We start from the raw sequence: 24,690 nt of genomic DNA, 5'->3' as shown, positions 1-24,690 counted from the left end.
TGTCCCAGTACACATATATTGATTTTGTTTGTTCATTAAAAATCATGTTAAAAAGATGATTAGCAATTATTACATGTTTTTTCGTATTTAAAAAACTTTATTTATATTCTTCAAGTTTTACAATTATAGCTATGTGTTGGTATTGTTCTTTTCAAATCGATTATCAAAAAACGATAACATTCATTTGCTGTAAATGATAAATTGATAAACAGAAAGCGATCGAATAATTCATAAAATAGTCGAAAAATATAGACTTAAAAAAATGAAAATTATAAGCTTAATTCAGAGCAAACAGATAAAAGATCTGAAAGACACATGTATTTCTTAAAAAGGCTGATTAAAAAGTTATCGAAAAAACAAAAATTGAAAAAATAACAAGTTTTCTTCTATTTCAAATTGATAAAACTTTCTGATTAAACTAACTTTCACATTAATGAAAGCAAATGCAAAACATTGATTTTGAAAGAAAACGTAAACTTTTCTTTCTGATTTTTAACAATGATCTTCAACTCCTTTGAAAATAAACTAAAAAATAATACTTTTTAGCCTCAAATTTAAAAAAAAGATTAAAAGCCCACAAATAACAAAAAACTTCTCAATTTCCAAAAAAATAAAAGAAAATGAAAAATATTTTTTCAACAAAATAAACCAAACTGCATACAAACAAAATGTTTAAACGTAAAATTTGAGTTATACCTTTTAAAATTAATCTCATTCGCTCATTCATTCTGAAATTTCTATTTCTTCCTCCGAAAACTCCTCAAACGAGTCATCAGTCTCGTCCCAGCTGTCCTCCTCCTGTTTATTTGTGCTTAACTGGTCTTTCTTAGAGGAAGACTCAGACAAAGAGAGCGAAGAGTCGAGAGAGGACATGGATGTGGCAGATGGAGAAGAATGCATCAGCTCACTCTCAGCTGAGCACGACAGGGCAGGCGATGTGAATGAGGCGGTGTCTAAAGAGGCTGGTGGAGAAAGAGATTGAGTGAGCGAGGGGGAAGTTGCATTGAATGAGGAGAGCGAACGATGATAGCGAAGAGATTGTGATGAATGAACTGAATGCATAGATTGCATAGACTGCACAGACTGCAATGATTGAATTGAGTGTGTAGATGATGACTGAGGCAGAGAAGGGCCAAGTGACGAAAATGAAGCAGACATCGCTGCATTGCTGATATTCGTGTGTCCTGCAGCAGCAACAGCAGTATTTGGTGATGATGAAAACTCGGAGAAATACGGAGAATTATCCAGCGACAAGCTTCCAAGATACTCTGAAGTACCCGAAGCACCAAATTTCTCCGAGGCGTCTGCAGTCAATTGAGCCATAGAAATGTTTCTGTAATGAGGCATCGTTTGAGCAATGCCATTTTTTGTGTATCGTTTGCCGTCAGATAATCCGCTGGATGACAGCAGAGGAGAAGGCATCCGTGTGGGAAGAGTGTAAATATTCCGATCTTCGCCTGGCAGATGCGATAAAGTCCTGTTGTCATTCAGAAGAGAAGAAGAAAAAGAGGAAGAGGAAGAGGAAGAAGAAGGTTGTTGTTGTTGTTGTTGTGATGATGATGATGGGTGGATGAAGAGATTGGAGCGAGAAAGAGGAGCAGTAGAAGAAGAAGAGGAGGAGGAGGAAGAAGAAGAAGAAGAAAGACGAGGAGTAGAGAATGAAATAGCAGTTTGGTTCATGTCAGAAAGAGAAGGGGAGAAGGATGAAGAGATGGAAGGAGAAGGCATACGAAACAAGATGTTTCCATGGGAAGACAAAAGAGAAGGTGTGATTGATGTTCTGAAGGCAGAGGGCGATGAAGAACGAGAGGTGGAATGAAGAATGATGGCATTTCTTGATGAAAAGGGAGAAGAAGAAGAAGAAGAAGAAGAAGCAGATAGAGTGGAAGGTGATAGCGTTCTTTGAGATGTCTGTCTTTGTCTGTGAATGAGGGAGGCATTTGAACTTATCTGTTTGGAAGAGATGAGAGTGGGTGTGGTTGTGGGAGAGGGGACAGCTTTCATTGAAGAAGAAGAGAAAGAGGAAGAAGAGGAAGAGGAAGAAGAGGAAGAGGAAGAAGAGGAAGAGGAAGAAGAGGAAGAGGAAGAAGAGGAAGAGGAAGAAGAGGAAGAGGAAGAAGAGGAAGAAGAAGAAGAAGACAATGGATATGATGAAGAAGAAGAAGAATTAAATGATGATGATGAATTAGACGATGATTGAGAAGGATATGGTTGTTTCATTGAAGGTGATTGAGAACGGCGGAAGAGAGGAGTTTGAGATACTAAAGAGGGAGAAGGAGAAGGAGAAGAGGAGAAAGAAGAAGAGGAGGAAGAAGAAGAAGAAGAAATATTCTTCAATGTGTTTTGTTGAGACAAAAGTTGAGTGTTTTGTCCCTTTTGTTGGTTGATCAGTAAAGATAGCTGTTGATAGTGAGAAAGATGAGAAGAGAATTCAACAGGATTTGAGGCAGAAATTGAAGAAGGAGAAGGAGAAGGAGAAGAGGAAGAGGAAGAAGAAGAAGAAGTTGTGGCTACAGACAATGCAGGAGTAAGAGCAGGGGTAGAAGAAGGAGTAGGAAGAGGGGTGTATTGAGAAGAAGAAGAAGAGGAAGAGGAAGAGGAAGAAGAAGAAGAAGAAGAAGAGATGGATGTGAATGATGATGCCATGGAGGAAGAGGAAGGAGAGACAGAACGATGAGAAGGAGAGGCATAAATAGAAGAAGAGGAGGAGGAAGAAGAGGAAGAGGAAGAATAAGAAGATAGAGGAGTCTGAAAAGCAGAAGCAGGGGTGACATTAGAGAAACCAGAAGGTGAGTTAAAAGCGATGTCAGATGAAGCAACCAATGAAGAAGGAGAAGAAGAAGAGGAGGAAGAGGAAGAGGAAGAAGCAATAGAAGCTACAGAAGAAACATGAGTAACATAAGATGCTTGAGAAGGGGTGGAAGAATAAGCTTGCAGAGGAGAATGGGGGAATGCAAGATTCTGAGGAGAAGAGAAGAAATCGAAAGGAGAAGGACGAAGAAGGCATAAATCAGGGGCAGAGAAAGAGCGATGCAAATGAGGGAGAATATGAGAGTGTTGGTGGAGGTGAGGAAGAAGAGGGAGAAGAGGATGGGCAGAGAAGAAGAAGTCGTTTGAGATGGAGGGAGGGTTAGAAGAGGAAGAAAATGATGATGATGATGTTATTGATGATGAAGGAATGTTACTGAGAGGCGTTTGAGATTCAGGGAATATGGCAGAAGAGGCATAATATGGAGAAGAAGAGGAAGAGGAAGAGGAAGAGGAAGAGGAAGAGGAAGAAGAAGGAAGATAATACAAGTTGGGTGTGAGCGAAGAAGAAGAAGATGATGATGATGATTGAAGATTATCAGAAAATGAAGGAGAATTTTGATAAAGCATTGAAATAGGAGCTAGTTGTTGTGAAGAAGATGGAAGGTTATTATTATTATTATTATTATTATTAGAAGAAGAAGAAGAAGAAATAGAAGAAGGAGCAGCAGATTGCATCATCTGTGCAGGTGCAAGCGATTTGAAGGTTGGAAAATAATCTTTTTTCTTCATCAAACGATGGGCTTCTGATTGAACATGAGTCTCTTCTAATTCCTGTTGGCTTTGCTTCTTCTTCCTCTTCTTCTTTTTCTTCTTTTTCTTTTTCTTCTCTTTCGCATCTGCAGCTGATATTATTGCTTCTCCTTCTCTCCCTTCTTCCCCTTCTCTTTCTCCTTCTCTTTCATTTATCATCTTGTTATTTCCTTCTTTTCCTCTTTCTCCTCTTTCTCCATCATCAACATTAACCAAATCTTCTCCATCCAATCTATTTCTTTGAGTATTTGCCAAATAAAGCTCAGGAGACAGATGATAATCAGAATATGAATGAGAAGATGAAGCAGCAGCCAGATCAATTGAGGCTGAAGAGATGGCTGTGTTGAGGATGTGGTGGGTGTGGAGCAAAGAAAGGGGAAGAAGAGGAGAGGAATTGGAATTAGAAATAGACGAAGAAGAAGTTGATAAAGATGAAGAAGAAGATGACGATGCAGAAAGATAATTATCTGCTTTATTATTCCCTATCATTGAATTCACAATATTTTGATTATAACCACCATCATCATCTCCTTCTTCACAACTCTTAAATCCTTCATCAGAATAAACCACATCTAAATCCTTTGAAATAAATTCTTTTCTGTCATTCTCTTCTTCTCCTCTCTCTTCCTCTCCTGATGGTGTGAGTGGCACAGGAGGTGTTTCTGTTCTGTCTCCTATCAAATTCTTTGAGTCAATTTCTGTTTGGCTCAAATGGAATGCTTCTATATCTGGATTAAATTCTTTGTTATTATTGTTATTGTTAATGTTAAAGGTACTATGATTATTGCGATAATTATTATGTTTATCATAATTACTCCTTTTATTATTATTATTTATGTTATTGTTATTAATGTTATTATTGCCATCCCCATACCTTCCATCAGCCAACGGATTGTCTTCCCCAACAAACAGAATCTCCTTTTCTTTCATTCCACTCCCATATTCCTCCATCTCATCTTCTGCCCCATTCGAATGCAGCACACTCTCAATAGACTCCAAATACGGTGTCATCACTTCACATGCATCTCTTTCTCCTCTTCCTCTTCCTCTTTCTCCTTCTCTTTCTTCTTCTTCTTCTCTTTCTTCTTCTCCTTCTCTTCCTCTCTCTCCTCCTTCCTCTCTCTCACCTTCTCGTTCATCCACCTCGTCTATGCGTGCCATCTCTATCCATCGCATAATCTCCTTCTCTTTGTCTTTCTCTCTTTCTCTGCTGTGATCTGCCCCTTTTCTCAGAATACGAGTCATGTTGTCTATGCCTGTGGGTGAATAAGAGCCTTTTCTATGTGAAGAGGATGAGGAGGAGGAGGAAGAAGAGGAAGAGGATGATGAATGAGAAGAAGAAGAAGAAGAAGAAGAAGAAGAAGAAGAAGATAAAGATAAAGATGTTGAAGAATTTAAGCTTCCATTGTCTGTCATCTGAATAGGATTGTGATATGAATGAGGAGCAGTGATTAAAGAGTCTATTCTACAGGGCTGGCAGAGGAGAAGGTGATTGGGTGAATAATGGGGAGAAGGAGGAGGAGAAGACGGAGGAGAAGGAGAAGAGGAAGGAAATGAAGATGAATAGGAAGAGGAAGAAGAAGGAAATGAAGATGAAGATGAATGAAAAGGTGAAGGTGAGTCTGGGGGAAGATTTTCAGAAGAAGCAGAATCAGATTGAGAGGGGTTGGATGATAAGGATGATGTGGGTGAAGAAGAAGCAGAAGAAGAAAGAGATGATGACAGAGATGAAAGTGATGATGTTGAAGAAGATGGATGGATGGAAGAAGAAGAAGAGGAGGAGGAGGAGGAAGAAGAGGAAGAAGAAGAAGAAGAAGAAGAAGAAGAAGAAGAAGAATACAAATCTGATTGCAAAGAGCCCATAGCAGACTCAGTTGTTGCTTCGTCGTCGTAGTTTTCAGGCTCAGGTGGCAGATCAGCAACTGCTATGCCATTTGCAATGGCAAGTCGCCTTCCTTTCTCTTCCAGCTGCAGAAGAGGATGGTTCTCATGCAGGTGCTCACGGAAGTTGAGACTGAGAGGGAGAGGAAGAGGAAGAGGAAAAAAGAGAAAAGTTGAAATGAAATGAAATGAAATGTTGGTGTTGTGCGTGTGTTGTTGTGTGAGAGAGTGTGAAAGTGAGTGAATGAATGAAAAGAGAATTGGAGAGATATTAGTTTGTTATTAGGCATAAAAATAACAATAATGAAAAATTTTTTCAAATAAAAACAGTAACAAAACAATAAAAATAAATATTCATAAATAAAATAAAATAATATTCAAATACGACATCCACAAAACATTCAAATAAAATCATTATCAAATTCATAATAATATTCTCAATCACTTCATACGGTTTGCCAGGGTCAGAGCACATGATGAATTTCAGGCTGTCGCAGCAGCCTTCGTTGAATGGGTTCTCACTCGTGAGGATGTTCAGTGTCTGTTCTCTTGTTGTTCTGTTTTTGAAGATTAAGAAGCAGTGGAACAGAAAGAAGGGGACAAAGATGATGAACACAACAATGGCATAGACTGTCACAAAAGCACTGGAATGGAAATGAAATGAGGTTTGGGGAAAACAAAAAAGGAATAATGGAAAAATGAGAATAAATAAACAAACAAATAAATTTTTAAAAAAAAAAATTGAAAAAATAAGCAAGAGAAGTCAATTCAAACCAGAAAAACATTCTCACAATGAATGTTGTTTGTTCTTTATGCCATTCTGTTCCAACATTGTTGTAATACCCTTATTCGTTTTTAGAAAACAATAGTGTGCATTAAAAAATATTGACATATAACTGTAATAAACACATACATGTGACCGCTTCAAAAAAGCATACACCAGCAACAACAATAAACACGATTGAGGAAAAGACAACAAAAAACAAGAAGAAGAAGAAATATTTATAATTTCTTTCGCCAATGCAGGTACCAAGCCTAAAACATGAATAAGTTAAATGTCACAAAAGTAAAATTATTAAAAAAAGACGTAATGTCGCAAACCATGGACAATGATGATCAAATCGTCTTACGCAATGATTACATCGCGAGCAATGAGAAGCGCGAGGCGGTCGAATAGCCTTACAAGTTTTGCAGTATCTTGGCCACATTGCAGTTGGTAAGTTTGCTGGAAGTTGTGCAAGAAGTACTTTTAAAAATATGTTTTAAAGATATAAAAATAACGATTTCCAATGCATAAATCATACAATAATAATCGTCTACGGTTGCACTATATCGATCAATTATTCCAGGTTCTGTACAAGAAGTAAGAAAAAACATTACCAGAAGGACAATTAACACAATGACGAAAAATATTATTAATCCGATTCTTGCGCTATTGTCGAGTAAATTTATAACTGTTGATAAAAAGAGTACGTAAGGAAGGATAATAAAGCCAAATGATGCCCAAAACAACAGTTTATTACTGCCTTGAACAACATTTCCATCGCAGCAAAATGTAACATTTCCTGGCCAAGCTTGATATTTTCTAATAGGCCTATGATTTTCGGCATGAAAAGCTAAACGTTCTTCTTTCAAACGAGGCGCGAGCGCAAGAGTAGTCATGCACCTAAATATGCGCAAAGTAGCCCAACGTTAAAAAAAAATCGTCAAAAGTTTATGTTGTGGTTTGTGACCATTATAATAAAAGAATTAATTAAATTCTCTTAATATTTGCATTTTAGAGTGCCAAAAACATTTGGCAAACAAAAATTATTTATAGCTCGATTGCAATAGATTATTAAAATTAAATTTAGGAAATTATATTTATCTTTAGCAACAATTCTACCAATATCTTCAAGTAACTTTATATTTCAAAAGTTGCAATGGAAATTCCAAGTGAGAGTGCACATGTTCGAGGAAAACCGCATATACCATTGCTTTCAAAAGATGAATTTGAAAAAGAAATTCAGTTGCTACATGAAAAGCGAAGTAAAGGATTGTTACAAAGTCAAATTTCCAAACAACGTAATTCAAAGCAAATTAGTAGTCAAAGCGAAACTCCGGTTTTAAGCGCAAACGGGCAAGTAAATGAAGAGACTGTTGTTGAATCATTACCTTCTATTTCAACAAATAGTTCGGATATCAATCCTCCTCCAAAAAAATCGAATATTTTTGAATATGAGCCTTCTAGACGTAATTCAATATCAAATAGTTTATCGTCATCTTTTTTTGTCTCACCTTCATTTTCATCTTCGCGTATAGTCGACAGCAAACAGAAAAAACCATTGTTTCTTTTTTCTACGCAAGAACAGAGTTTCAATTCAACGATGAAAACAACTTCTTTTCCATCAATATCTCAAACAAATCTTCAACCGGATCAAATCAAAAATTTAACGGGATCTTCTTTCTTGTTATCAGCCAATTTGGAGCAAAGAAAGAACTCACTACAAAATTTATATCCGCCAAAACAAATATCTTTTGGAGAAATGTTTCCAATTCAAACTCCGAACCAAAGAGATAATTTTTTAATGTCAACAACTCAAAACGTTATTCCCTTGCTGAAGCCAACAATTCCATCAGAAATAGCTCCAATATCTTCATCAATTCACGCATTTCCTTTAACTTCGTCATTCTCGTCTGCTGCTTCTGTTCCACCTTCTTCTTATACTATGAACTCATTCTCCAATTCAGGTATTTTTCCCTTTTCGCAGAAATTAGATCGACCTCAAAACAACTTTTCAATGAATGAAGCTTCAAGCAACAATGTACCAAATGTTAATTCAACTGGTGTTAAAGTCTTTCCATCTACTCTCAAGCCTTTAACATTGGACACTTCAATCCAACAGCAATCTCCTCTTCTTTCTGGTTCTTCTTCAAATGACAGTGTTTGTTCTTCTCTGACATCAAAAGCAACGTCCTCACTGACTCTTCCATTTTCTCCACCATCTCGTCCTCCTTCATTCACACCTCCTCCTCTTTCCCCTTTGTCAATCGTAGAAGTCAATCAACTGCCAACTCACAAAGATTTCAAATTGCCTTCACAATCTAAATTTACAGGTGCTGTCAATACTTCTATTCAATTTACTCGTTCTGAACAGCTGGACATTGAGCCAAGTTCAAGGCCTGAAAGATATCTTCAGTTTGAATCACGAATGCAACCTTCATTATTTCATACTCAAAAACCTGCAGAAATGCTTTCGGCTCAACCATTCACAAATTCATTATTCACAAGTAATTTGCCAATGCCATCATCTTCTATTTCAGTTGTGAATACTCCGACTCAAACAGTTACAGCAACACAGCCCGTTTTCATTAAGCCAGACGTTTCTACGAAAACAAATAATACCTCGTTTGAGATGTTAAAGCGCAATGAAAGGATTGTAACAGATCAAATACCTTCACAGAATCAAAATTTGACTTCACAGCCTGTTTCAACGAGAATGGTAGCGCCTGATTCTCTAAATTCGGTATCGATGCCTTCATCAAAGCCAGCTGATGAAGAAGGTCATACTCTTCCTGCGATGACTCCGAGGGAGAGGTTCAGAAGCCTTCTGAAAAAGCAGAGAGAGAAAATAAAAGAGCAGAATGAAAAACTAGAAGCATTCCAAGCAGAACCGCAGCAGCAAAAGCAAATGACTGAAAAAACGGATACTACAATTAATGGTCCATATTCTCCTGTTGAATCTTCTTCGAATCATTCCTCAACAGCAACGCAAGGTAATTTTTTATCAAATGTGCCGGCAGCCAGCAATAGTTCTATTCAAGAGAACAGAGAAAATAAGGATGATGGGTCAGATGCCGGCAAAATTGATAGCAAAGATGTAGAAACAAATAATCGACTGTCATCGCTTCTTGAAGAAGAGCAGTTAAAAAATGAAGAAGTCATTTCAATATCAATGGATCAGTCAATTCATAAAATAGAAGTTGAGAACATGCCATCTGAATTATCACCCAAATTAAGTTCGACTCAAGCAACTTCTGAAAATGCAAATGTGACATCTTCCTCTTTCGGCGATGCTAAAATTTCCTCATCACTTATTGCATTAAGCCCCTCGGAACAACGCAAAACCGAGACAGTGAATAATCAGCCTGAAAGAGGATTTTCTGAAGAGGAACAAAAGTCGACAACTTTCTTTCCTCCGTCAGAAAAAGAGGAGCATTGCGAGCTGCACAGTGAAAAAGATAGTCAAAAAGATGATGAAAACGTTGTCATTGGATCACAAATACTAATTTGTGATAATTCTGTGAAAGATAGTTCTGACTCTTTATCAAATAATTTTACAGAAGCCCAACAAATTCCCTCTTTATCTCCTTCACGTACATCAAATCAAAAATCAAGCCAGCTTTCACCTCTTCCATTTTCGCCATCTCTTCATCGATCACTTCAGTCATTTCATTCAATTCATTCACTTCACTTATCGCCACAAAGCACACCTCCACCCCTTTCACCTTCTTTTTCTCGCTCACTCAAATCACGCACACTGGATCGTGATTCGCTTTCGCCATCCATTCAAAACATTGACTTTCCGATGGATTCTTTGCAAAGTCAAGAGCAGTTCCAATCTCCTCAAATGCCTTTGTCTCCGTCTGCTCGGACACAAATCACAATGCAGACACTTCCTTCGCAGCTACCTCCAAACTCTCCTCTTTCTGTTGCGTCTTATGCTTTTCCTGATTCGACTCCTCCAGACACACCAAATTCTGTTAAATCTGCTGCTGGCGTATCTGTCTCTTCTCTCCATCATAAATCTATCCATTCTGCTTCTCCTCTTTCTCCTCGTTCACCACATTCAGTCCGCTCAATCCACTCAGTTCATTCAATCCACTCAATCCATTCTCCACGTTCACCTCATTCTCCACGTTCGCCACATTCACCACATTCACCTCATTCACCACATTCACCACATTCACCTCATTCATCTCATTCACCTCATTCACCTCATTCACCTCATTCTGTTCTTTCCCCTCATTCACAAAGTTCCCCTCATTCTCATCGTTCTCGTTGCTCTCCTGCTCCTTCTTTAACTTCTGTTTCTTCAATCGTAACGCTCGAAAGCACAAATGTTCATACTGATTCTGATATTCAAAACGGTGAAAAAAGAAATGAGCAAGTTTTATTAGATTGCACAGACAGCAGTTGCGATGCGAAACGACCGAAATCGGCAACATTGGAAAAATCGCAATCAGCCGTTTCGTTGAACGAATTGACTTTGTCTCAGATGCATTCATCTTCGCCAGAGCATTTATCACTGGCGAGATCAAATACACACAGATCATTGCCATTGAGTTCATCTCTTAACGATAGAGCAGTTCTTTCCCGCTTCTCTTCAAAAGCCAATGAGTCTCAATTTCATCCGCCTCATCGTTTATTTGCTTCGTTGTCTATTTCTGTTCCAAAGGAGGCTAAAAATACAGCATTGCAAGATAAATCGGACGGGAATCCATCATCATCAGGAAAAGATGTTGATTGTGTCGAGGATGTTATGGGAAGGCATCTAACCATCGAAGATGCAATCTCCATTCTTCCTTTCACTCCGCATCCGCAGAACGACAAATATATGACTCAAGCTGAGTGGATGCCATTGACAACTCCACCAACAGCAGGAAGCACTGGTTATTCTCCAATTCGTAGACATTCTTTCGGAATGGATAGAACATTTTATGAAAGTTCGCTTCCAGAAACACTTGAAAATTCAGTCACTGACCAGATATTACAACGAAGTGATGGTTCGTCGAAAAATACAAAGACAACAAGCAGTGCATTTTCATCTGTGCATCAAGCATTGGACTCGTTGCTTGCTGTGATGAAGAGTAATAATGAAACTGGAAATAATGAACATAAACAGCAGACTTCAGATGAAGCAAATGAAAATGAAGCATCAAAATGTCAAAACGAAGGTACTATTGAGGAGGACACATGTTCAGCCAAAACTCGAAAAAGTGGAATGTCTTTAGAGAATTCAAAGCAAATGGGTTCTTCAGAACGAGTGTCGATTGCTGAGAAAAGTGAAAGAAACGAACAAAAGAGCAATTCGCACAAGTCTAAACGCCAATGGAACGATTTCATTGAATTTGATTCTGGATCTGATGAAGAGACGGAGGAATCGATGCATAATGTAATTGATGTTAGCGAAAGTGATTCTGATATAAGCATAGAAGAGTTTGACGAAAGTGAAAATTCTGCAGAAATTGGTAGAGATAAAGAGAAGAACGAATGTGAGTCAACAAAAAAGACACAAAGTGAATATTCCAATGAAAAAAGTGATTTTTATTCAACCAAATCAGAATCTGCTGATGAAAACAAAAGCAAAATGAGCAGATTTTCAAACACTTTTGGGTCAAGCCTTAAACATTATCACAACAAAAAGCTTAAAAAAGGATCTTTGAGCAAAATATATCGCCGAACACCTGAAATGAAGCATCTTCGCTCACTTTTAACGCTTTCTTCCGAAGATCTCGGATTCGATCCAACTCCAAGCAGACATAAGGTTGCAAAGGAAAATCATGAAGAACCGATTGATAATGATGCAAGCGATATCAAAGAACCGTTTTCTGTAAATTCGTTTTTATCTCAGTTAGACTCATACACAAGTGCTAAATTGACTTCTGAAAGACGTTTGAGTTCAGACATTTCTTCTTCGAATGAAATGTTGAATGAAAAAAATGGTAAAGACAACGAATCATCCCGTCTTTTCCCTTCAGAAGAATCTTTATCTCATCCATTTTCTCCTCTTCCGTCTCTTTCGCCAACTCCTTTTTCTTTTTCAGACTCTTCACAAAATATCTCCCGTTTGATGGAGCAACAGCAACAGTACCCAAATTCTCCAACGAACTTAATGAACGAGACAAAAGCCTCACTTTCGGACTTTTCAGATGCAACAGGTGAAAAGGAAGCAAATGAGCAAAGCGATGGAACAAATCAAATCAGGAAAACAACAGTTTCAGCTGAAAATGAAAATAAGCCACCTCAGCCATACTCTTCAAACCATCTGTTCACCAGCACATTCTCCTCGAACTCGCAAATTGAGCATCTTTTTGACATTCTGACACCAAAGCGTGCCAGTCGTGCACTCAGCGCAAAAAATAGCGCACAGCAGATGAACCGAACAACCTCTCCATTTGAAGCATTCTCATTGGATACTCTGCCTCAGTCAGCAAAACTACCGTCTAATTTTCAGTTGGGAAGCGTGCCAAAAAAGCAGAATGTTTCGTTTAGTCCGATTGAAATAGTACTGGAATCTACTCTTCCTCAAGATAGCTTACCAACTGAAGAAGTACAATCAAGTTTGTTGTTTCATTTTGGGTTTTTTTTTTCAAAAATATTCATTTTTTGTTTCAAAATATTTTTTTGAATTCCTATTATGCATGTTTTTTATCGAAAATTGTTTTTATTTTCATCTGATTTGTTTTTGAAAATTTAATGTTGTTACAGAAAAGACGGAAAATCGCCCAATCAATCCATTCCAATTGACTGAAGCAAAATTGCGAAAGTATCGACTCGCATCGCCTACTGCAATCCGTCAACGAATTCCATCTTCGCACTCATGAGCACATCGCTGAGTGATTTGAGAATGGTTGATAAGCAGCAAGCTTTATATTGCATGCACGGTTGTAACTAGGATTTGAATGGAAATGTGAAACAGAAAAAAGGTATCAATTATTCCCTAAAAATAATCATGAGGTTGGATCGGGATATTTGCAAAGAATCGTTGTCAAAAATTGTTTCAAATGTTTGGTCTTTGTTCAAACGTGCTTCATCCAATTCGATGTGTTTGCAAAAATTACTTTTAAAAAGATAATGTTTGTTCCTCTTTTGTTTGGTTTTTACGTTTATTTTTCGTTTTAGTAATTTGAGCATGTTACAAAGATACACTTGATGAGAACTTGGTGAAAAAGAATGGCGTTATGAAAAGAAAGAAGTTAATGAAATAAAAGAGAATTACCAAAAAGATAGGGAAAATAGGAACATTTGTGGCATTTGTGTAAATCTTGTGTTTTCAAGAGTTGCATTAACATGATGGAACTTTTTGGAGTGGGCAATGGAGTGTTAAATTAAATAATAATCGCCTTTGTCGCTGAATTTCAATGGAGAAAAGATTTATGGATAGATGTTGCATCCGAAATGAAGAAGGAGAAAAATATAGAAATGATAATTTACAGAAAGTCTTTTATGTTCATGTTTTGGTTTTGTACTGAGTGCAACGTTGTGTTGGTTGTATCTGGTTTGAACTTTTTTTTAATAATTTTCAATAAAAGTTTTCACCAAGTGTTTTTAGCATCTTTATAATTTCTCATTTCTTTGGAACTGCTATTGCCCTTCAGTTGTTTCATCTTATTTGAACATTAAGATCTGAACGAAGTTGGAGTTGATGCGAAAGTTTGAAAATTATTCATGTTTCACACTGTTTATTGTTTAAAAACAAAAAGAAAAGAAAAAAGAAAAAGGAGACAAAATGGATAAAGCCAAACTATCCATTACTTCTCGATAAAAATGAAAAATGGAAACGAAAAGCAAATAAAAAAATACGAGGAGTGAAAAGAATTATTGAAATAGAATGTGTTCAGGCTACACTGCAGGAACTGTAGCTGGAGATACAGATTCAGATGTCTTTGGCGTGACGCTTTTCGAGCAACTGTGCAATCGTATCCAGTTCTCTCTTGTCGGAATCACCCTCATCTGGGTCAATTCCTCAATGAACTTCTCTTGATCAAAAGGAATTGCCACACTTGAGCAATGAGCTTTTGAAAAATTTTGCAAATCTGTATCGTGTGCTTTTAATTCATCTAAAGTTCCTTTGCGAAGCGCCAAACTGGTTGTTATGGAAGCATTGTTAACTTGTTTCTCTGCAATGCCCTTGACATCTCCCACAACAACCAAAGTTGCGTTAATACTGTCATATTGCTCCTGTCTCCTTGGTGTGTCAATAAATTTGTAATTGCGATACAACCTGCCGTGCCATCCGCGATTGCTTGTGCAGGTCCAATTGGACAAGACTTCAATTCTTTCGACGCTGAATGAATTGCACTGAAGCCGAGCCGACAAATTGAGATTTCCTCCAACAAAAATGTCGCTGCAAATGCATGTGCTTAGATCAGTTGTGAGAGAAAGATTACCACAGGCAACGAACAGACTTCGCCTTCCCTCTCTCTTCGTGAATGTTTGCTGCTTAATGGTTTTTCTCTTGAACCCATGATAGAAAAAACCACTTCCACGATCGCTTCGCACTTCTCTCTCTGTGTATCCCATAATTATTTGGTAGTATGATGCAGTCTGGTGTGTATCAGGGTAATGTGCTGGGACGTTCACAACCTGATTTGCTGCATTCTGATAAGTGACCGTCGTTGCGTAATCGCTGGCAACTGGTGTGAATTGGCTCTTATTCAGCAATGTCTTTAGCGTGCAGTCGTTTCCAACATAAACTCTTCCTCCGTCGCAATTTGTTAGTATTGCTGTTGTGTTCCATTTGTCAACGCATCCAATTATTCCCTTATTTGCTATTATCAGGGTTTCAGATAGAAAATCTGCTCGTTTCGTTCTAATTGTGGCGGTTTCATTATTCTGCAACGTTTGCATGAAAAAGTCTTGCCAACCTCCTCCAATAGTAATTTTTCCATTGTTTATGAAGTTAGCAACCGTTGTTGCCAAATTTCCTTCGATCTTCAGTTCTCCATTATTTGTAAGTGTTCTCAAACCATGGAGCATGCTATCTTTGCACAGTTTAAGTGCTTTTCCTGTTTCTATCACTGCATTTCCGCTGTATGAAAGAACAAACGATTCTGAAAGTGATCCATTCAAGGATAGAGTCCCATCAGATAATACATCCACATTCAATCTCTTGTAAACAAGCTTTATCCGCTTTGCATCTTTATCGTCAACGCACACTAAACCCAAATCCGCATCCATCTCAAATGCCAACCCGGATTCTTTGATTGCAAGAGTCACTTTTGACGAATGACTCATTTCTTCGAACGATAGAATAATTTTTGCACCGTCGTTTATTGCATTCAGCTGAATTGGGGCGGAGATAAGAGGACTTTCCGAAGTAGTTGAGACGCTGCTGGAATCAGATTTGCAATCCTGGTCGGCTCCCATTTTCCTTCAAAATATGAAGTTGCAAAGGGAGAAGATCCTGTTCCATGCGATCTGTCCCCATAATGATGATAAAATTCCAACGTTTTCTTATTTAAGACTTCAGTTTGAGAAATTGAAATTTAAAAATATAATGGGAATGATCATTTTGATTTTATCTTCTTCACTTTGACAAATTTGTTATTCATTGTTATTATGCATTTGAAGAATATATTTGATGAAATAGCTTCATTGAAAAAGAGAGGAAGAAGCTTTTCTCCATTGAAAGATTATTGAATCTATTGAATTGAATCAGCGAAACAAGAGACGTTGTTCATATTTCTGCAAAGAAAACAATTAGTCCTCAGAATTATGGAATTTCATTTTCAAGCTTAATGCAAATATCTTTTCACATATTCTCTGCCTGTATCATTCATAAATTAATTCTTTCTAACAACCACTGGCAAGTGGCATCCAGAATTTGAAAAAGAAAAAAGAGATTTTTTTTTTATTATTTTTTATTATTTATTTTTAACAGTTTGTGATGAAAATTAAAAAAAATCGTGACTTCAGATTACAAAAATGCAACTCCAACTAAAGAAGACAGCTCAAGACGTTGGTGGCAAATTCAGGAGCATATTCTGCATCGTTGCTGCGAACATTGCACACAATCTGTTGTGTTGCCTGGTTGGCAACAACCTCAGCCAGCATGTCTGTTCCTTTTGTAGTCTGAGGGAGATAAGGGAATAAATAAAGAGGATGGGGGTAATAAATAAATTAATTGAATATATACATATACATATATATATACAAAAGATATTTATTTAAATTATATTTGAAGAAATAAATATAAGGAAAGAAAGAAAGAAAGAAAGAAAGAAAGAAAGAAAGAAAGAAAGAGAGGATGGAAGCAGACCTTTGTGTAAACGAACATCTTGATGTTCCCATCTTTCCCTCCGCAGGCGATGATGGTGTATTGAGCATTTGATATTGCTCTCCTGTAGGCAGCAGCAGTCGGTGGGGTTGTGATTGGCATGTCATCTGTTGCACTGTTAAAGATATCAGATATTCCAAAATGAAATGCATGAAATTGAAACGAAAGATCAGAAGTCAGAAGAAGAAGAAGAAAGAAGAAGAAAGAAGAAGAAAGAAGAAGAAAGAAGAAGAAAGAAGAAGAAATATAAAGATTGATATGTGAAAAAAGAATAGAATACAAATATAACATAATATTATATAAAAAATTAGTATAATCTCAAACGTTTGTGGGAGTGACTTCCACATCTTCTGGAACTCCTGTGGAGTGCATGGCGAGTTAGGCACATAAGTGACAGCAGGCGATGTTGAAACTGGTGGAGAAACAGAAGCAGAAGCAGAAGCTGATGCAGAAGAAGAAGAAGAGGCAGAGGAAGAATCTGAAGCACTTGATTTTGGATCAGGCTTGTCGAGTTTGATCTTCTGGAGAGAGCCAATGGTGAAGAAAGACTCTGCGTGGTTGTAGATGACACTGAAGGTGCCCCACTCCGACCACACCTGCTGCTTCAACAGGTCTGACTCGTCTTCTGAGTAGTTGAACGCACTCATGTCTGTCTTCACTGCCCCTTCCTGCCTCCACGCACTCCGCTGCTTCTTTGCTGCATCCAGCGCTTTCTTCGCCTTCGCCTGCTGAACCGCCTTCTCCTTCTCTGGCGCCTCCAAAAACACCTGTCTTGCCAGATCAAAGTCGTCCCTGAGCAAACGGTAGATATAAAGTGCCCTGTCTCTAAGCACACCCTGTGGAGCATCGCCGATGATGTCTCCAAGCAGCTTCCCCAAAATAGGCTGCACTTCTGCCATGCGCAGGAACACCAGGCGTGTCAGCGCTGTCAGCAATGCCAGCTGCATCTGTGTCCGCTCAGAGGAGGTCAGCTTGATCTCGTCTTCAGAGGATGAGGATGAGGAAGAAGAGGAGGAGGAGGAAGATGAAGAATCAACGCCATCTGCTGTTGGCTCATCGTCGGCAGACTGGGCAGTGGTGGCTTCTTCAGCGAATGACTCAAGGAGATACGGGGCTGCTGGGATGTGCTCACCAAATTGGCCTAAAATGAAAATGAGGGCAGACTAAACAGGGAAATGGATGATAGAGGAATAACATAATTTATAGATTGACATTTATAACATTGTTTAAAAAAAGAAGAAGAAGAAGAAGAAGAAAAGAAAATCTATAATTAAAGAATAAATAAATAATATTCCATACTTTTGCCTCCAGATTGTCAAAGTGATAGAAGTGCTGTCCCAAGAGAGGCACGAACTGCTTGTAAGTGTCTGGGTATCTCCTCAGAATGTCCTGCACCACCACAATCACAGCACGTGTGGCTGTGGCCGAGCCCAGTGTGAGCACATCCTGGAGGATCTTGGTGAGATGGTCGAAGCAGCTGGGCACACGCACACCAACAAGACCCATCGACAGAACTGCCTTTGAACCCACTTCTTCATCAAGGATGTACTCACTGGGCGGAAGGGAAGAGGGAGAAAAGGTGGGAAGATTGCAATGAATATTATGTGAAGTGGCATCAAATGGAGTTTATTGATTTAAAAAGAAAAGAAAAGAAAGAAGAGAAGAGTTGAGAAGAGAAGGAAAATTTAAAGGATGATTACTCAAAGACTTAGCACAAACTTCAGTTCATTGATAACATCAATTCCGTTTGAGTCGTTTGCCACAAGCTGGATCATATCTAACTTGGCTTGCTTCAAATAAATAGGATCACCATCACTTAAATTCAAATTAACAAAGAGAAAGAAAAAGAAAAAGAATGAATGAATGAATGAATGAATGAATATAAAAAAGGTAATAGCAAAAAATTTATAAAGAGATTATAAAAATCATAGAATTCCTCAAATTCCATTTTCGAAAAAAAAAAAAAAAAAAAAAAAAAAAAATAAAAAGCAAACCGCCAATAGAATGCTTTGTAATGCTTGTCAAATGCACCCATAAATCTCTCTTGAATAGTCTTTGCGTGTGTTGTGGCTGTGAATGCTATCTCGTGTGACGGAGATGACATCATTGATACAAGAGGCCCTGTAAAGAATTTTCATTTTAGGAGTGCAAGAGAAAAAGAAAGAAAGAAAGAAAGAAACATAAAAATTTCAAAATGGATGAGATGAAACATGAGTTTGTGAACAATAATCATCAAAAATATAAAAGAAATAAAATAAAAATAAAAATAATTCATTTTTTAAAGCATAGGATCAAAAGCATTTTTCATTTGATATTCAATCAACAACAGTAAAAAACATTTAAAGTAAATAAATAAATAAATAAAATAAAATAAAATAAATAAATAAATAAAATGTTCAATGATAACAAACCGACAAGTCTCTGAGCAACATCTTTGTGGAGCTCTGGATCATGTTGTGTGAAGTGTAAGAACACTTCAGCAACTGCAAACACGATTCCACTGTTTGTCGATCGGAAGTATTTTTCAAGCAAATTCTGATTAATAATTTAATGGAAAGAATAAAGTCATTTGGGAATTAAAATGAACATTGATAAAGTGAAAAAGAATATTCATTTTGTTTGCAAATAAAACATAAAATTTGGATACGCAAAATAAAGGGGAAATAAATAAGGTAATATTATCTGCTTTAACTTCATATTCAATATTTCCATACCATGATATCAAACATCTCATCTTCGTTGGTAGGTGTGTATTTCTTCACCAACTGAAGAACTGCAATGGCGTGCCATTCGTTGTAATGATGCAATCTGTTAAGAAGATACAGAACCAATGGTTTTGTAAGGACTTTTGATTTTGATGTGCCAAGAACCTGTTTGAGAATTTATAACATTAAAAAATTTTAAAGCAAAATGATAAAACATAGATTAACAAATTAAATATTTAGAAAAATTCCTCAAACTTCGTTCAAAGCCATAACGCAATTTCCAGAAACTGAAGCATCTGTATCTCGAAGCATCTCAAACATTGTGTCAAGATATTTTTGCTCTAAAATAAAAATTATAATAAATTACAAAAATATCAAAAAAGAAATACCCTCAAATTGTTCTGGTGCAAAGTAAAACATCTGAAGTGCTGACATAACAGCAACTCCACGAACGTATGAGTTTGGATCCACCAATCCATTTGTGATGCATGGAATAATGTATTCCAACAAAGATTTCACTTTCAGACCAGTCAGAGATCGAAGTGCAAGTCCTCGAATTTGAGGTGAATCTGATCTAAAATCGTTTCTGAATGTGTTAACGCACAGTAAAGCAAGATCCTGAAAATTTCAATTTAATTAATTTATTTTTTATTAAAAATTAAGAATAAATCGAAATAGCATACAGCTTTTGTTGGAGCGTAATAAACAAGATATTGATAAATCAATTTTTTCTCAATAAAGTCCTTAGTCCCTGCATTCTATTTACAATTAAAAATTAATGCGTCATGTTCTGAATAAAAGAAAATACATACCACAACCATTCTGCTGAAAAGTGGAGACATGTCAATTCCTTGTGCAATATAAAACAAAATTCTGAAAACGAGTTTCAAAAAATAAGGTCAACGATGAGAATGGATTAACTTTTTCAAAGTCTAAATGAAAGTACCTTGCAAAAACTTTTGGACGTTGTGACAAATCCTTCATGATATCCTTGTCATCTAATATTGCTTGCATTGCTGCAACTTCTCCTTTTTTGATTCCAACTGAAGTTGAGCTTGTTGCATCGGTCTTATAAGCTCCTTGAGACATTTTTGATAAATAGATCTGAAATGTTGATCTGGTTCCTTTATTATATGAATTTATTTTTTCTTTTGAAAAATGAAATTTTTCATGTTGACTTTTCTTTATTATAAATGAAAAAGAAAAAATAGCAAAAGCAAAGTTGAAAATAAATGTCATTTATCCCTCATGTCAAGAAATTGAAAAAAATCTCATTTCAAGATCATTTCCCTTTTGAGAGTTTTGAAGGAGAACATATTCCATAGTTATGTCGTTAGTGTCTATTTCATAGCCACATTCATCTTTTCTTTTCTGAATGGCCGAGTTATATCGCTCCTTCGCAGTATGTGTGTTAAACTTGTGGGCTGAATGAAGCATCAGATAAAAGCATTCTTGAGGAGTGAATGAGCCAGACGAAGAAGATGCTGATGAAAGTGAAAGAAATGAATTCTCTGTTTGTTGACTTGAACTCGCAGACTGTTCAGAAATGTTTGATTTGAATGAATTTTGTGTCAAAAATGGAGATTCCAATGGATACTTCAGCATTTGCATTGGATTTAGCTTTGCAAAAATTGATGGCTTCACAAAAATTTGAACAATTCTTTCGTTTCTTCTTCCTTCATTCAATGATGTCAAAGGGGGAATTTCATGTGTATTCAAAGGAATCTCTGGAATGCCATCACCAAAACGAGAGCTAAGCTGCGAAAGAGACACAGAATGCTGCTTTAAAAATGCAACTTTTAATTTTCTCTCTTCCTTCAGCCACAACGCCATCATTTTCTTGTCTCTTTCTTCCTCTTCTTTCAAATTCTTCAGCTTCAACTCAAAACTCCTCAGCTCTTCTTCTCTATTGTCCATCTCCCATTCATCCATTTCTTCCTCTCTTTTCTCCTCTTCCTCGTCTTTCTCCCTCATCTTCTGCACAATTTCCTCTTCTTCTTTCTTCCTTCCTTCTCTCCTCTTCTTCACCTCTGCCTTCATCCTCTCCCATTCTTCTCTCAACTCTCCATTCCTCTTCTGCTCCTCCTCTTTCGGCTGCAACAGCATCTTTTCCACTTCTCTTGTCAGCTTCCCCAAATTAAACTGTGAATACCCATCTTTCACACTAACTCCTCTTCCTCCTCCTCCTCCTCTTCCAAATAGAGAGAAAGAGCCATTTGATGACAATGAAGAAGAAGAAGAAGAAGAAGAAGGCAAAGAAGAAGAATGTGATGCCCCAGTCAAATAAGACAGAAACGATGCAAAAGAATTGGAGGAAGGGAACGAGGTCACACGCACATTTGCTGATGAGTCTGAAGGTGAAGAAGAAAGAAGCTTTGCTTCTGGCATTTCTTCTTTGATTAATCCTCTCTCTTTTAATGTTTCTCTTTTCCCTTCCATTTCTTGTTCACTTCCTGTCCTATCTAATTCCATCATGTGTTCATCCTCTGTTTGTTTGAGAGCATTTTGATTGTCTTCTTTTTCCTTCTCCTTTTCAGTTGGCTCTTTAAAAATGCCATTATTATCAACAGCATTCACGTTCATATCCCTTTCTTCTTCTTCCTCCTCCTCATCATCATCTTGGTACAGATAATTTTCCAGTTCTTTTCCTTCTTTCTCTTCCTCTGCCCTTCTTCCCCCTCCAAAATAGCTGTCATACAAATCCCCTACTCCATCAGCACTGTCATCCTCCACAGCATTCCTCCTCTCTTCTTCTTCTTCTGCCTCTTTTTGTGCTTTGCCCAGTTCTTTTCTTATTCGGCTGCTCCACTGCTCACACAGCACTGCATCTTCTGGCTGAATGAAACGAGACAATTCAGAAGACTCCAGCTCTTGTTGGAGACTGCCAAATGAAGAATTGCCAAAAGAGGGGGGAAATGGTGTGTTGGTTGCGTGATTGCTGAGCTGGTTCCAAATAAGCTCATTCTTTTTCGTTTCTTCTTCCTCTTCTCTATCATTCCTGTGCATTTTTCTATTCTCCTCTTCTTTTTCTTCTTTTTCTTCATCTTCTTTCTCCTCTTTCTCATCTTCCTCCTTTTCCTCCTTTTCCTCCTCCTCCAATTCAACCGGCTCAAGAAATCTGTCGCACACACACTCCAACCACAGCTGTGCCACATCCACCAGATCATCCAGAGAACACAGTGGAATCGAAAGAGACGAGGCAAAAGAAAACTTCCTGTGGAAAAATGGAGTTGAAGGCAGCTGGTTTTGAAAGGAGAAGTTTCTTTTTCTCTCTTTCTGCTGCCGAAGCCAAGCAAAATCTGTGCCGTTGAGGAGATAAAAGAGAGAAGAAGAGCCAAAGATTTCTTTTGGAGGGCGGGTGAATTTGATGTGGGGGCAGTTCTGATTGTTTGTTGGTGTCTTTGTGTTGTTGGCCGATGAACTGTGTATTTTGGATTTGGATGCGAAATACTGTGAAGATGATTTGGTTGGCATTGAAGAGCTGATGTTGTGGTTGTGGGAAGAAGAAGACGAAAATGAAGAAGAAGACGAAGAAGATGATGATGAAGACAAAGAAGTGGAAGAAGAAGGATGAGGAAGTGTGCATATTGGGCACAGGATGTGTTCAGTTTCAGCTGTTGAGACAAGATCCTGTTTGGCAGATGATGAATTAATACGAAAAGAAAAAGAAGAAGAAGAAGAAGAAAATGATGATGAGGAAGAAGAAGAAGAAATAGCACCAAAAGGTTGCATCAATGAGTCTTCCACATCATCCCTTCCTTGTTTGTGATTGTTCTCAATGCCTAAAGATGGCTCAATTGTCTGTTTGTTCAGAATGTCGCTGTTTGCAGCTGTTGGACGAGGCAACGTCAGAAGATGGCCAAGCTCAGCTGAATGTGAAGAAAGAAGAGCAGATTTCTGCTTTGCAGCAGAAATTGCGTCGTCCAGCCGGAATTCGGAAAGGAGGTACATTTTGGTGGTGAGTGAGCTGATGGGAAGGAAAAGTCATTGGAATATTTGAAATATTAAAATAAAATAAAATAAGAAAATAAAATGAGAAAATAAAATAAAATAAAATAAAATTATTGGAAAAGGAAAAGAATGTTGTCAATTTGTGAATCGATATTCAATCATTTGAAAGAAAATGTTATTCAACAAAAAGAAAGAAAGAAAGAAATATAAAAACAGAAAATTAGTTAATAAATAAATAAATAAATAAATAAAATAACAAAAAAACATACAGTCTTTGGTACTTTTTTGCATCAGCCGTCTTTTCCAGCAGCGCCTTCCCTTCTTCTCCATCCAGCCGATAGAGCTCATATCCCTTCAACGTGATTGGCGATTTTTGAATATGCAACTTGTTTCCCTTTGCCAGGTTGTGCAATGTCCCATCAACAAATTCAATGTCTTTGACTTCTCTTTGCTTAAGCTCCCTTTCTTTCGCAGTGGCTTCATTCATTTTCTGTTCTTTCTGCTTTTCTGCTGTCATCTGCTCTGCTTTCAGCACACTTGCCTTTCCATCTCTGCCTCCAATATTCCCCTTCTGCCCATCAATTGGCTCTCCATTTTCTATTTCCCAGCCTTTGCGCTTGCTTCTTTCTTCATCTGTTCCACCTCCTCTTCCTTCGCCGCCTTCCAATTCTTCTTCTTCTTCTTTTTCCTCTTCCTCTTCCTCTTCCTCTTCCATTTCGATTTCTGCTCCTTCTTTTCTTGTGCTATCATCTTCTTCATCCTCCCCAAAGCTCAAATCCAACGTCGAAAATCTGACTCTGCCCATCTTTTTGTTTGTGTCAGTGAAATTTTTTCCTTCGTTCATTTCATCTCCCTTTGCAGTTGTGGACTTATTCGTCTTTGAATGGCTTTCCTCGTCTCTACGTTCGGACTGCATCGCATTTCCACTGGTTTCATCTTCCTCTTTTTCTTCCTCTTCCTCCTCTTCTTCCTCCTCCTCCTCTTCTTTCTCTTTATCTTCTTCTTCCTCTTCCTCTTCGTCTTCGTCTTCAGTCTCATTCAGAGTGTCTTCGTCTGCTTCTGTTCCGCTCAATCCATGCACAAATAATAGCTCTGTTCCTTTTGCTTCATCTGCAGAAAAATTTGGAAAGCTATTAAACATCTTCAAATAGTCTATCTCACAAGAATATCTCATTAATGAGTATTTTTTCCGCAAAATCAAAAGGAAATATAATTCATACCACTTTCTTTATTGATGATTTTCCTCGCGTAATTCTTGTTCAAATTATATTCGCCAAAAAGTCGAGTGGAAGATAAATTGTTTCCAGTCAACTGTCTCAAATCTACATCAAATGAGCCATATTGATCTAAACGTAAATGTTTTATAAATCCGAATTTTTTTTCGCTCTGGCCCCAAAACATTTGAGGTATCAAATAAGAAGACTGGAGTTTTTGAGCATTTCTTTCAGCTCGATGATTCTTTGTTATTTCCATTGTTTGAAATTTGTCTGATAGAAAAACTGAAGAAGATAAATTACTTTCAATTTGAAATGGAATTTCTGTCATTTTCA

The 24,690-nt window shown here is 37.5% G+C and overlaps 5 protein-coding genes across 5 annotated transcripts; 1 reads left to right on the top strand and 4 right to left on the bottom strand.

Annotated features, from left to right (window-relative positions):
• Positions 1 to 65: 65 nt before the first annotated feature.
• On the bottom strand, positions 66 to 6,819 carry MONOS_8774 (putative palmitoyltransferase ZDHHC5/8; the record flags this gene model as incomplete). The annotated part of the gene is made up of 7 exons (XM_067879211.1): positions 66 to 4,336; positions 4,436 to 5,575; positions 5,895 to 6,086; positions 6,217 to 6,286; positions 6,356 to 6,477; positions 6,544 to 6,688; positions 6,747 to 6,819. The coding sequence occupies 7 exons, from the start codon at positions 6,817 to 6,819 to the stop codon at positions 724 to 726; spliced, it is 5,355 nt and encodes a 1,784-aa protein (XP_067719878.1). The 3' UTR covers positions 66 to 723.
• A 1,190-nt stretch (positions 6,820 to 8,009) lies between these two features.
• Positions 8,010 to 13,029, top strand: MONOS_8773 (uncharacterized protein; the record flags this gene model as incomplete). Its single annotated transcript, XM_067879210.1, has 3 exons — positions 8,010 to 8,172; positions 8,233 to 12,765; positions 12,914 to 13,029. 3 exons carry the CDS (start codon positions 8,010 to 8,012, stop codon positions 13,027 to 13,029), a joined length of 4,812 nt encoding a protein of 1,603 aa, XP_067719877.1.
• Positions 13,030 to 14,047: 1,018 nt separating this feature from the next.
• Positions 14,048 to 15,574, bottom strand: MONOS_8772 (uncharacterized protein; the record flags this gene model as incomplete). The annotated part of the gene is made up of 1 exon (XM_067879209.1): positions 14,048 to 15,574. The coding sequence occupies one exon, from the start codon at positions 15,572 to 15,574 to the stop codon at positions 14,048 to 14,050; it is 1,527 nt and encodes a 508-aa protein (XP_067719876.1).
• Positions 15,575 to 16,050: 476 nt separating this feature from the next.
• Positions 16,051 to 20,308, bottom strand: MONOS_8771 (Adaptor protein complex 4 (AP-4), beta subunit). The gene is made up of 13 exons (XM_067879208.1): positions 20,136 to 20,308; positions 20,002 to 20,062; positions 19,873 to 19,947; positions 19,579 to 19,807; positions 19,445 to 19,530; positions 19,199 to 19,354; positions 18,896 to 19,019; positions 18,479 to 18,605; positions 18,204 to 18,299; positions 17,784 to 18,036; positions 16,809 to 17,647; positions 16,467 to 16,599; positions 16,051 to 16,279 (listed from the first exon to the last, which is right to left on the bottom strand). Exons 1-13 carry the CDS (start codon positions 20,276 to 20,278, stop codon positions 16,145 to 16,147), a joined length of 2,457 nt encoding a protein of 818 aa, XP_067719875.1. The 5' UTR covers positions 20,279 to 20,308; the 3' UTR covers positions 16,051 to 16,144.
• Positions 20,309 to 20,353: 45 nt separating this feature from the next.
• MONOS_8770 (uncharacterized protein) lies at positions 20,354 to 24,541 on the bottom strand (the record flags this gene model as incomplete). The annotated part of the gene is made up of 3 exons (XM_067879207.1): positions 20,354 to 23,156; positions 23,410 to 24,292; positions 24,361 to 24,541. The coding sequence occupies 3 exons, from the start codon at positions 24,539 to 24,541 to the stop codon at positions 20,441 to 20,443; spliced, it is 3,780 nt and encodes a 1,259-aa protein (XP_067719874.1). The 3' UTR covers positions 20,354 to 20,440.
• Between the last annotated feature and the right edge of the window lie 149 nt (positions 24,542 to 24,690).

This window comes from Monocercomonoides exilis (assembly GCF_001643675.1).
Source record: "Monocercomonoides exilis strain PA203 chromosome Unknown scaffold58-502437, whole genome shotgun sequence".
Classification (NCBI taxonomy): Eukaryota; Preaxostyla; order Oxymonadida; family Polymastigidae; genus Monocercomonoides; species Monocercomonoides exilis.
This window is presented reverse-complemented; position numbering and strand designations above follow the sequence as displayed.

Coding starts and splice junctions, on each gene's coding strand:
- MONOS_8771 (XM_067879208.1), bottom strand. CDS start 20,278: ATGTCTCAAGGAGCTTATAAGACCGATGCAACAAGCTCAACTTCAGTT. Junction 16,600..16,808: donor TGGAAGTCACTCCCACAAAC/GTTTGAGATTAT, acceptor TATCTTTAACAG/TGCAACAGATGACATGCCAA. Junction 16,280..16,466: donor AGATGTTCGTTTACACAAAG/GTCTGCTTCCAT, acceptor TATCTCCCTCAG/ACTACAAAAGGAACAGACAT.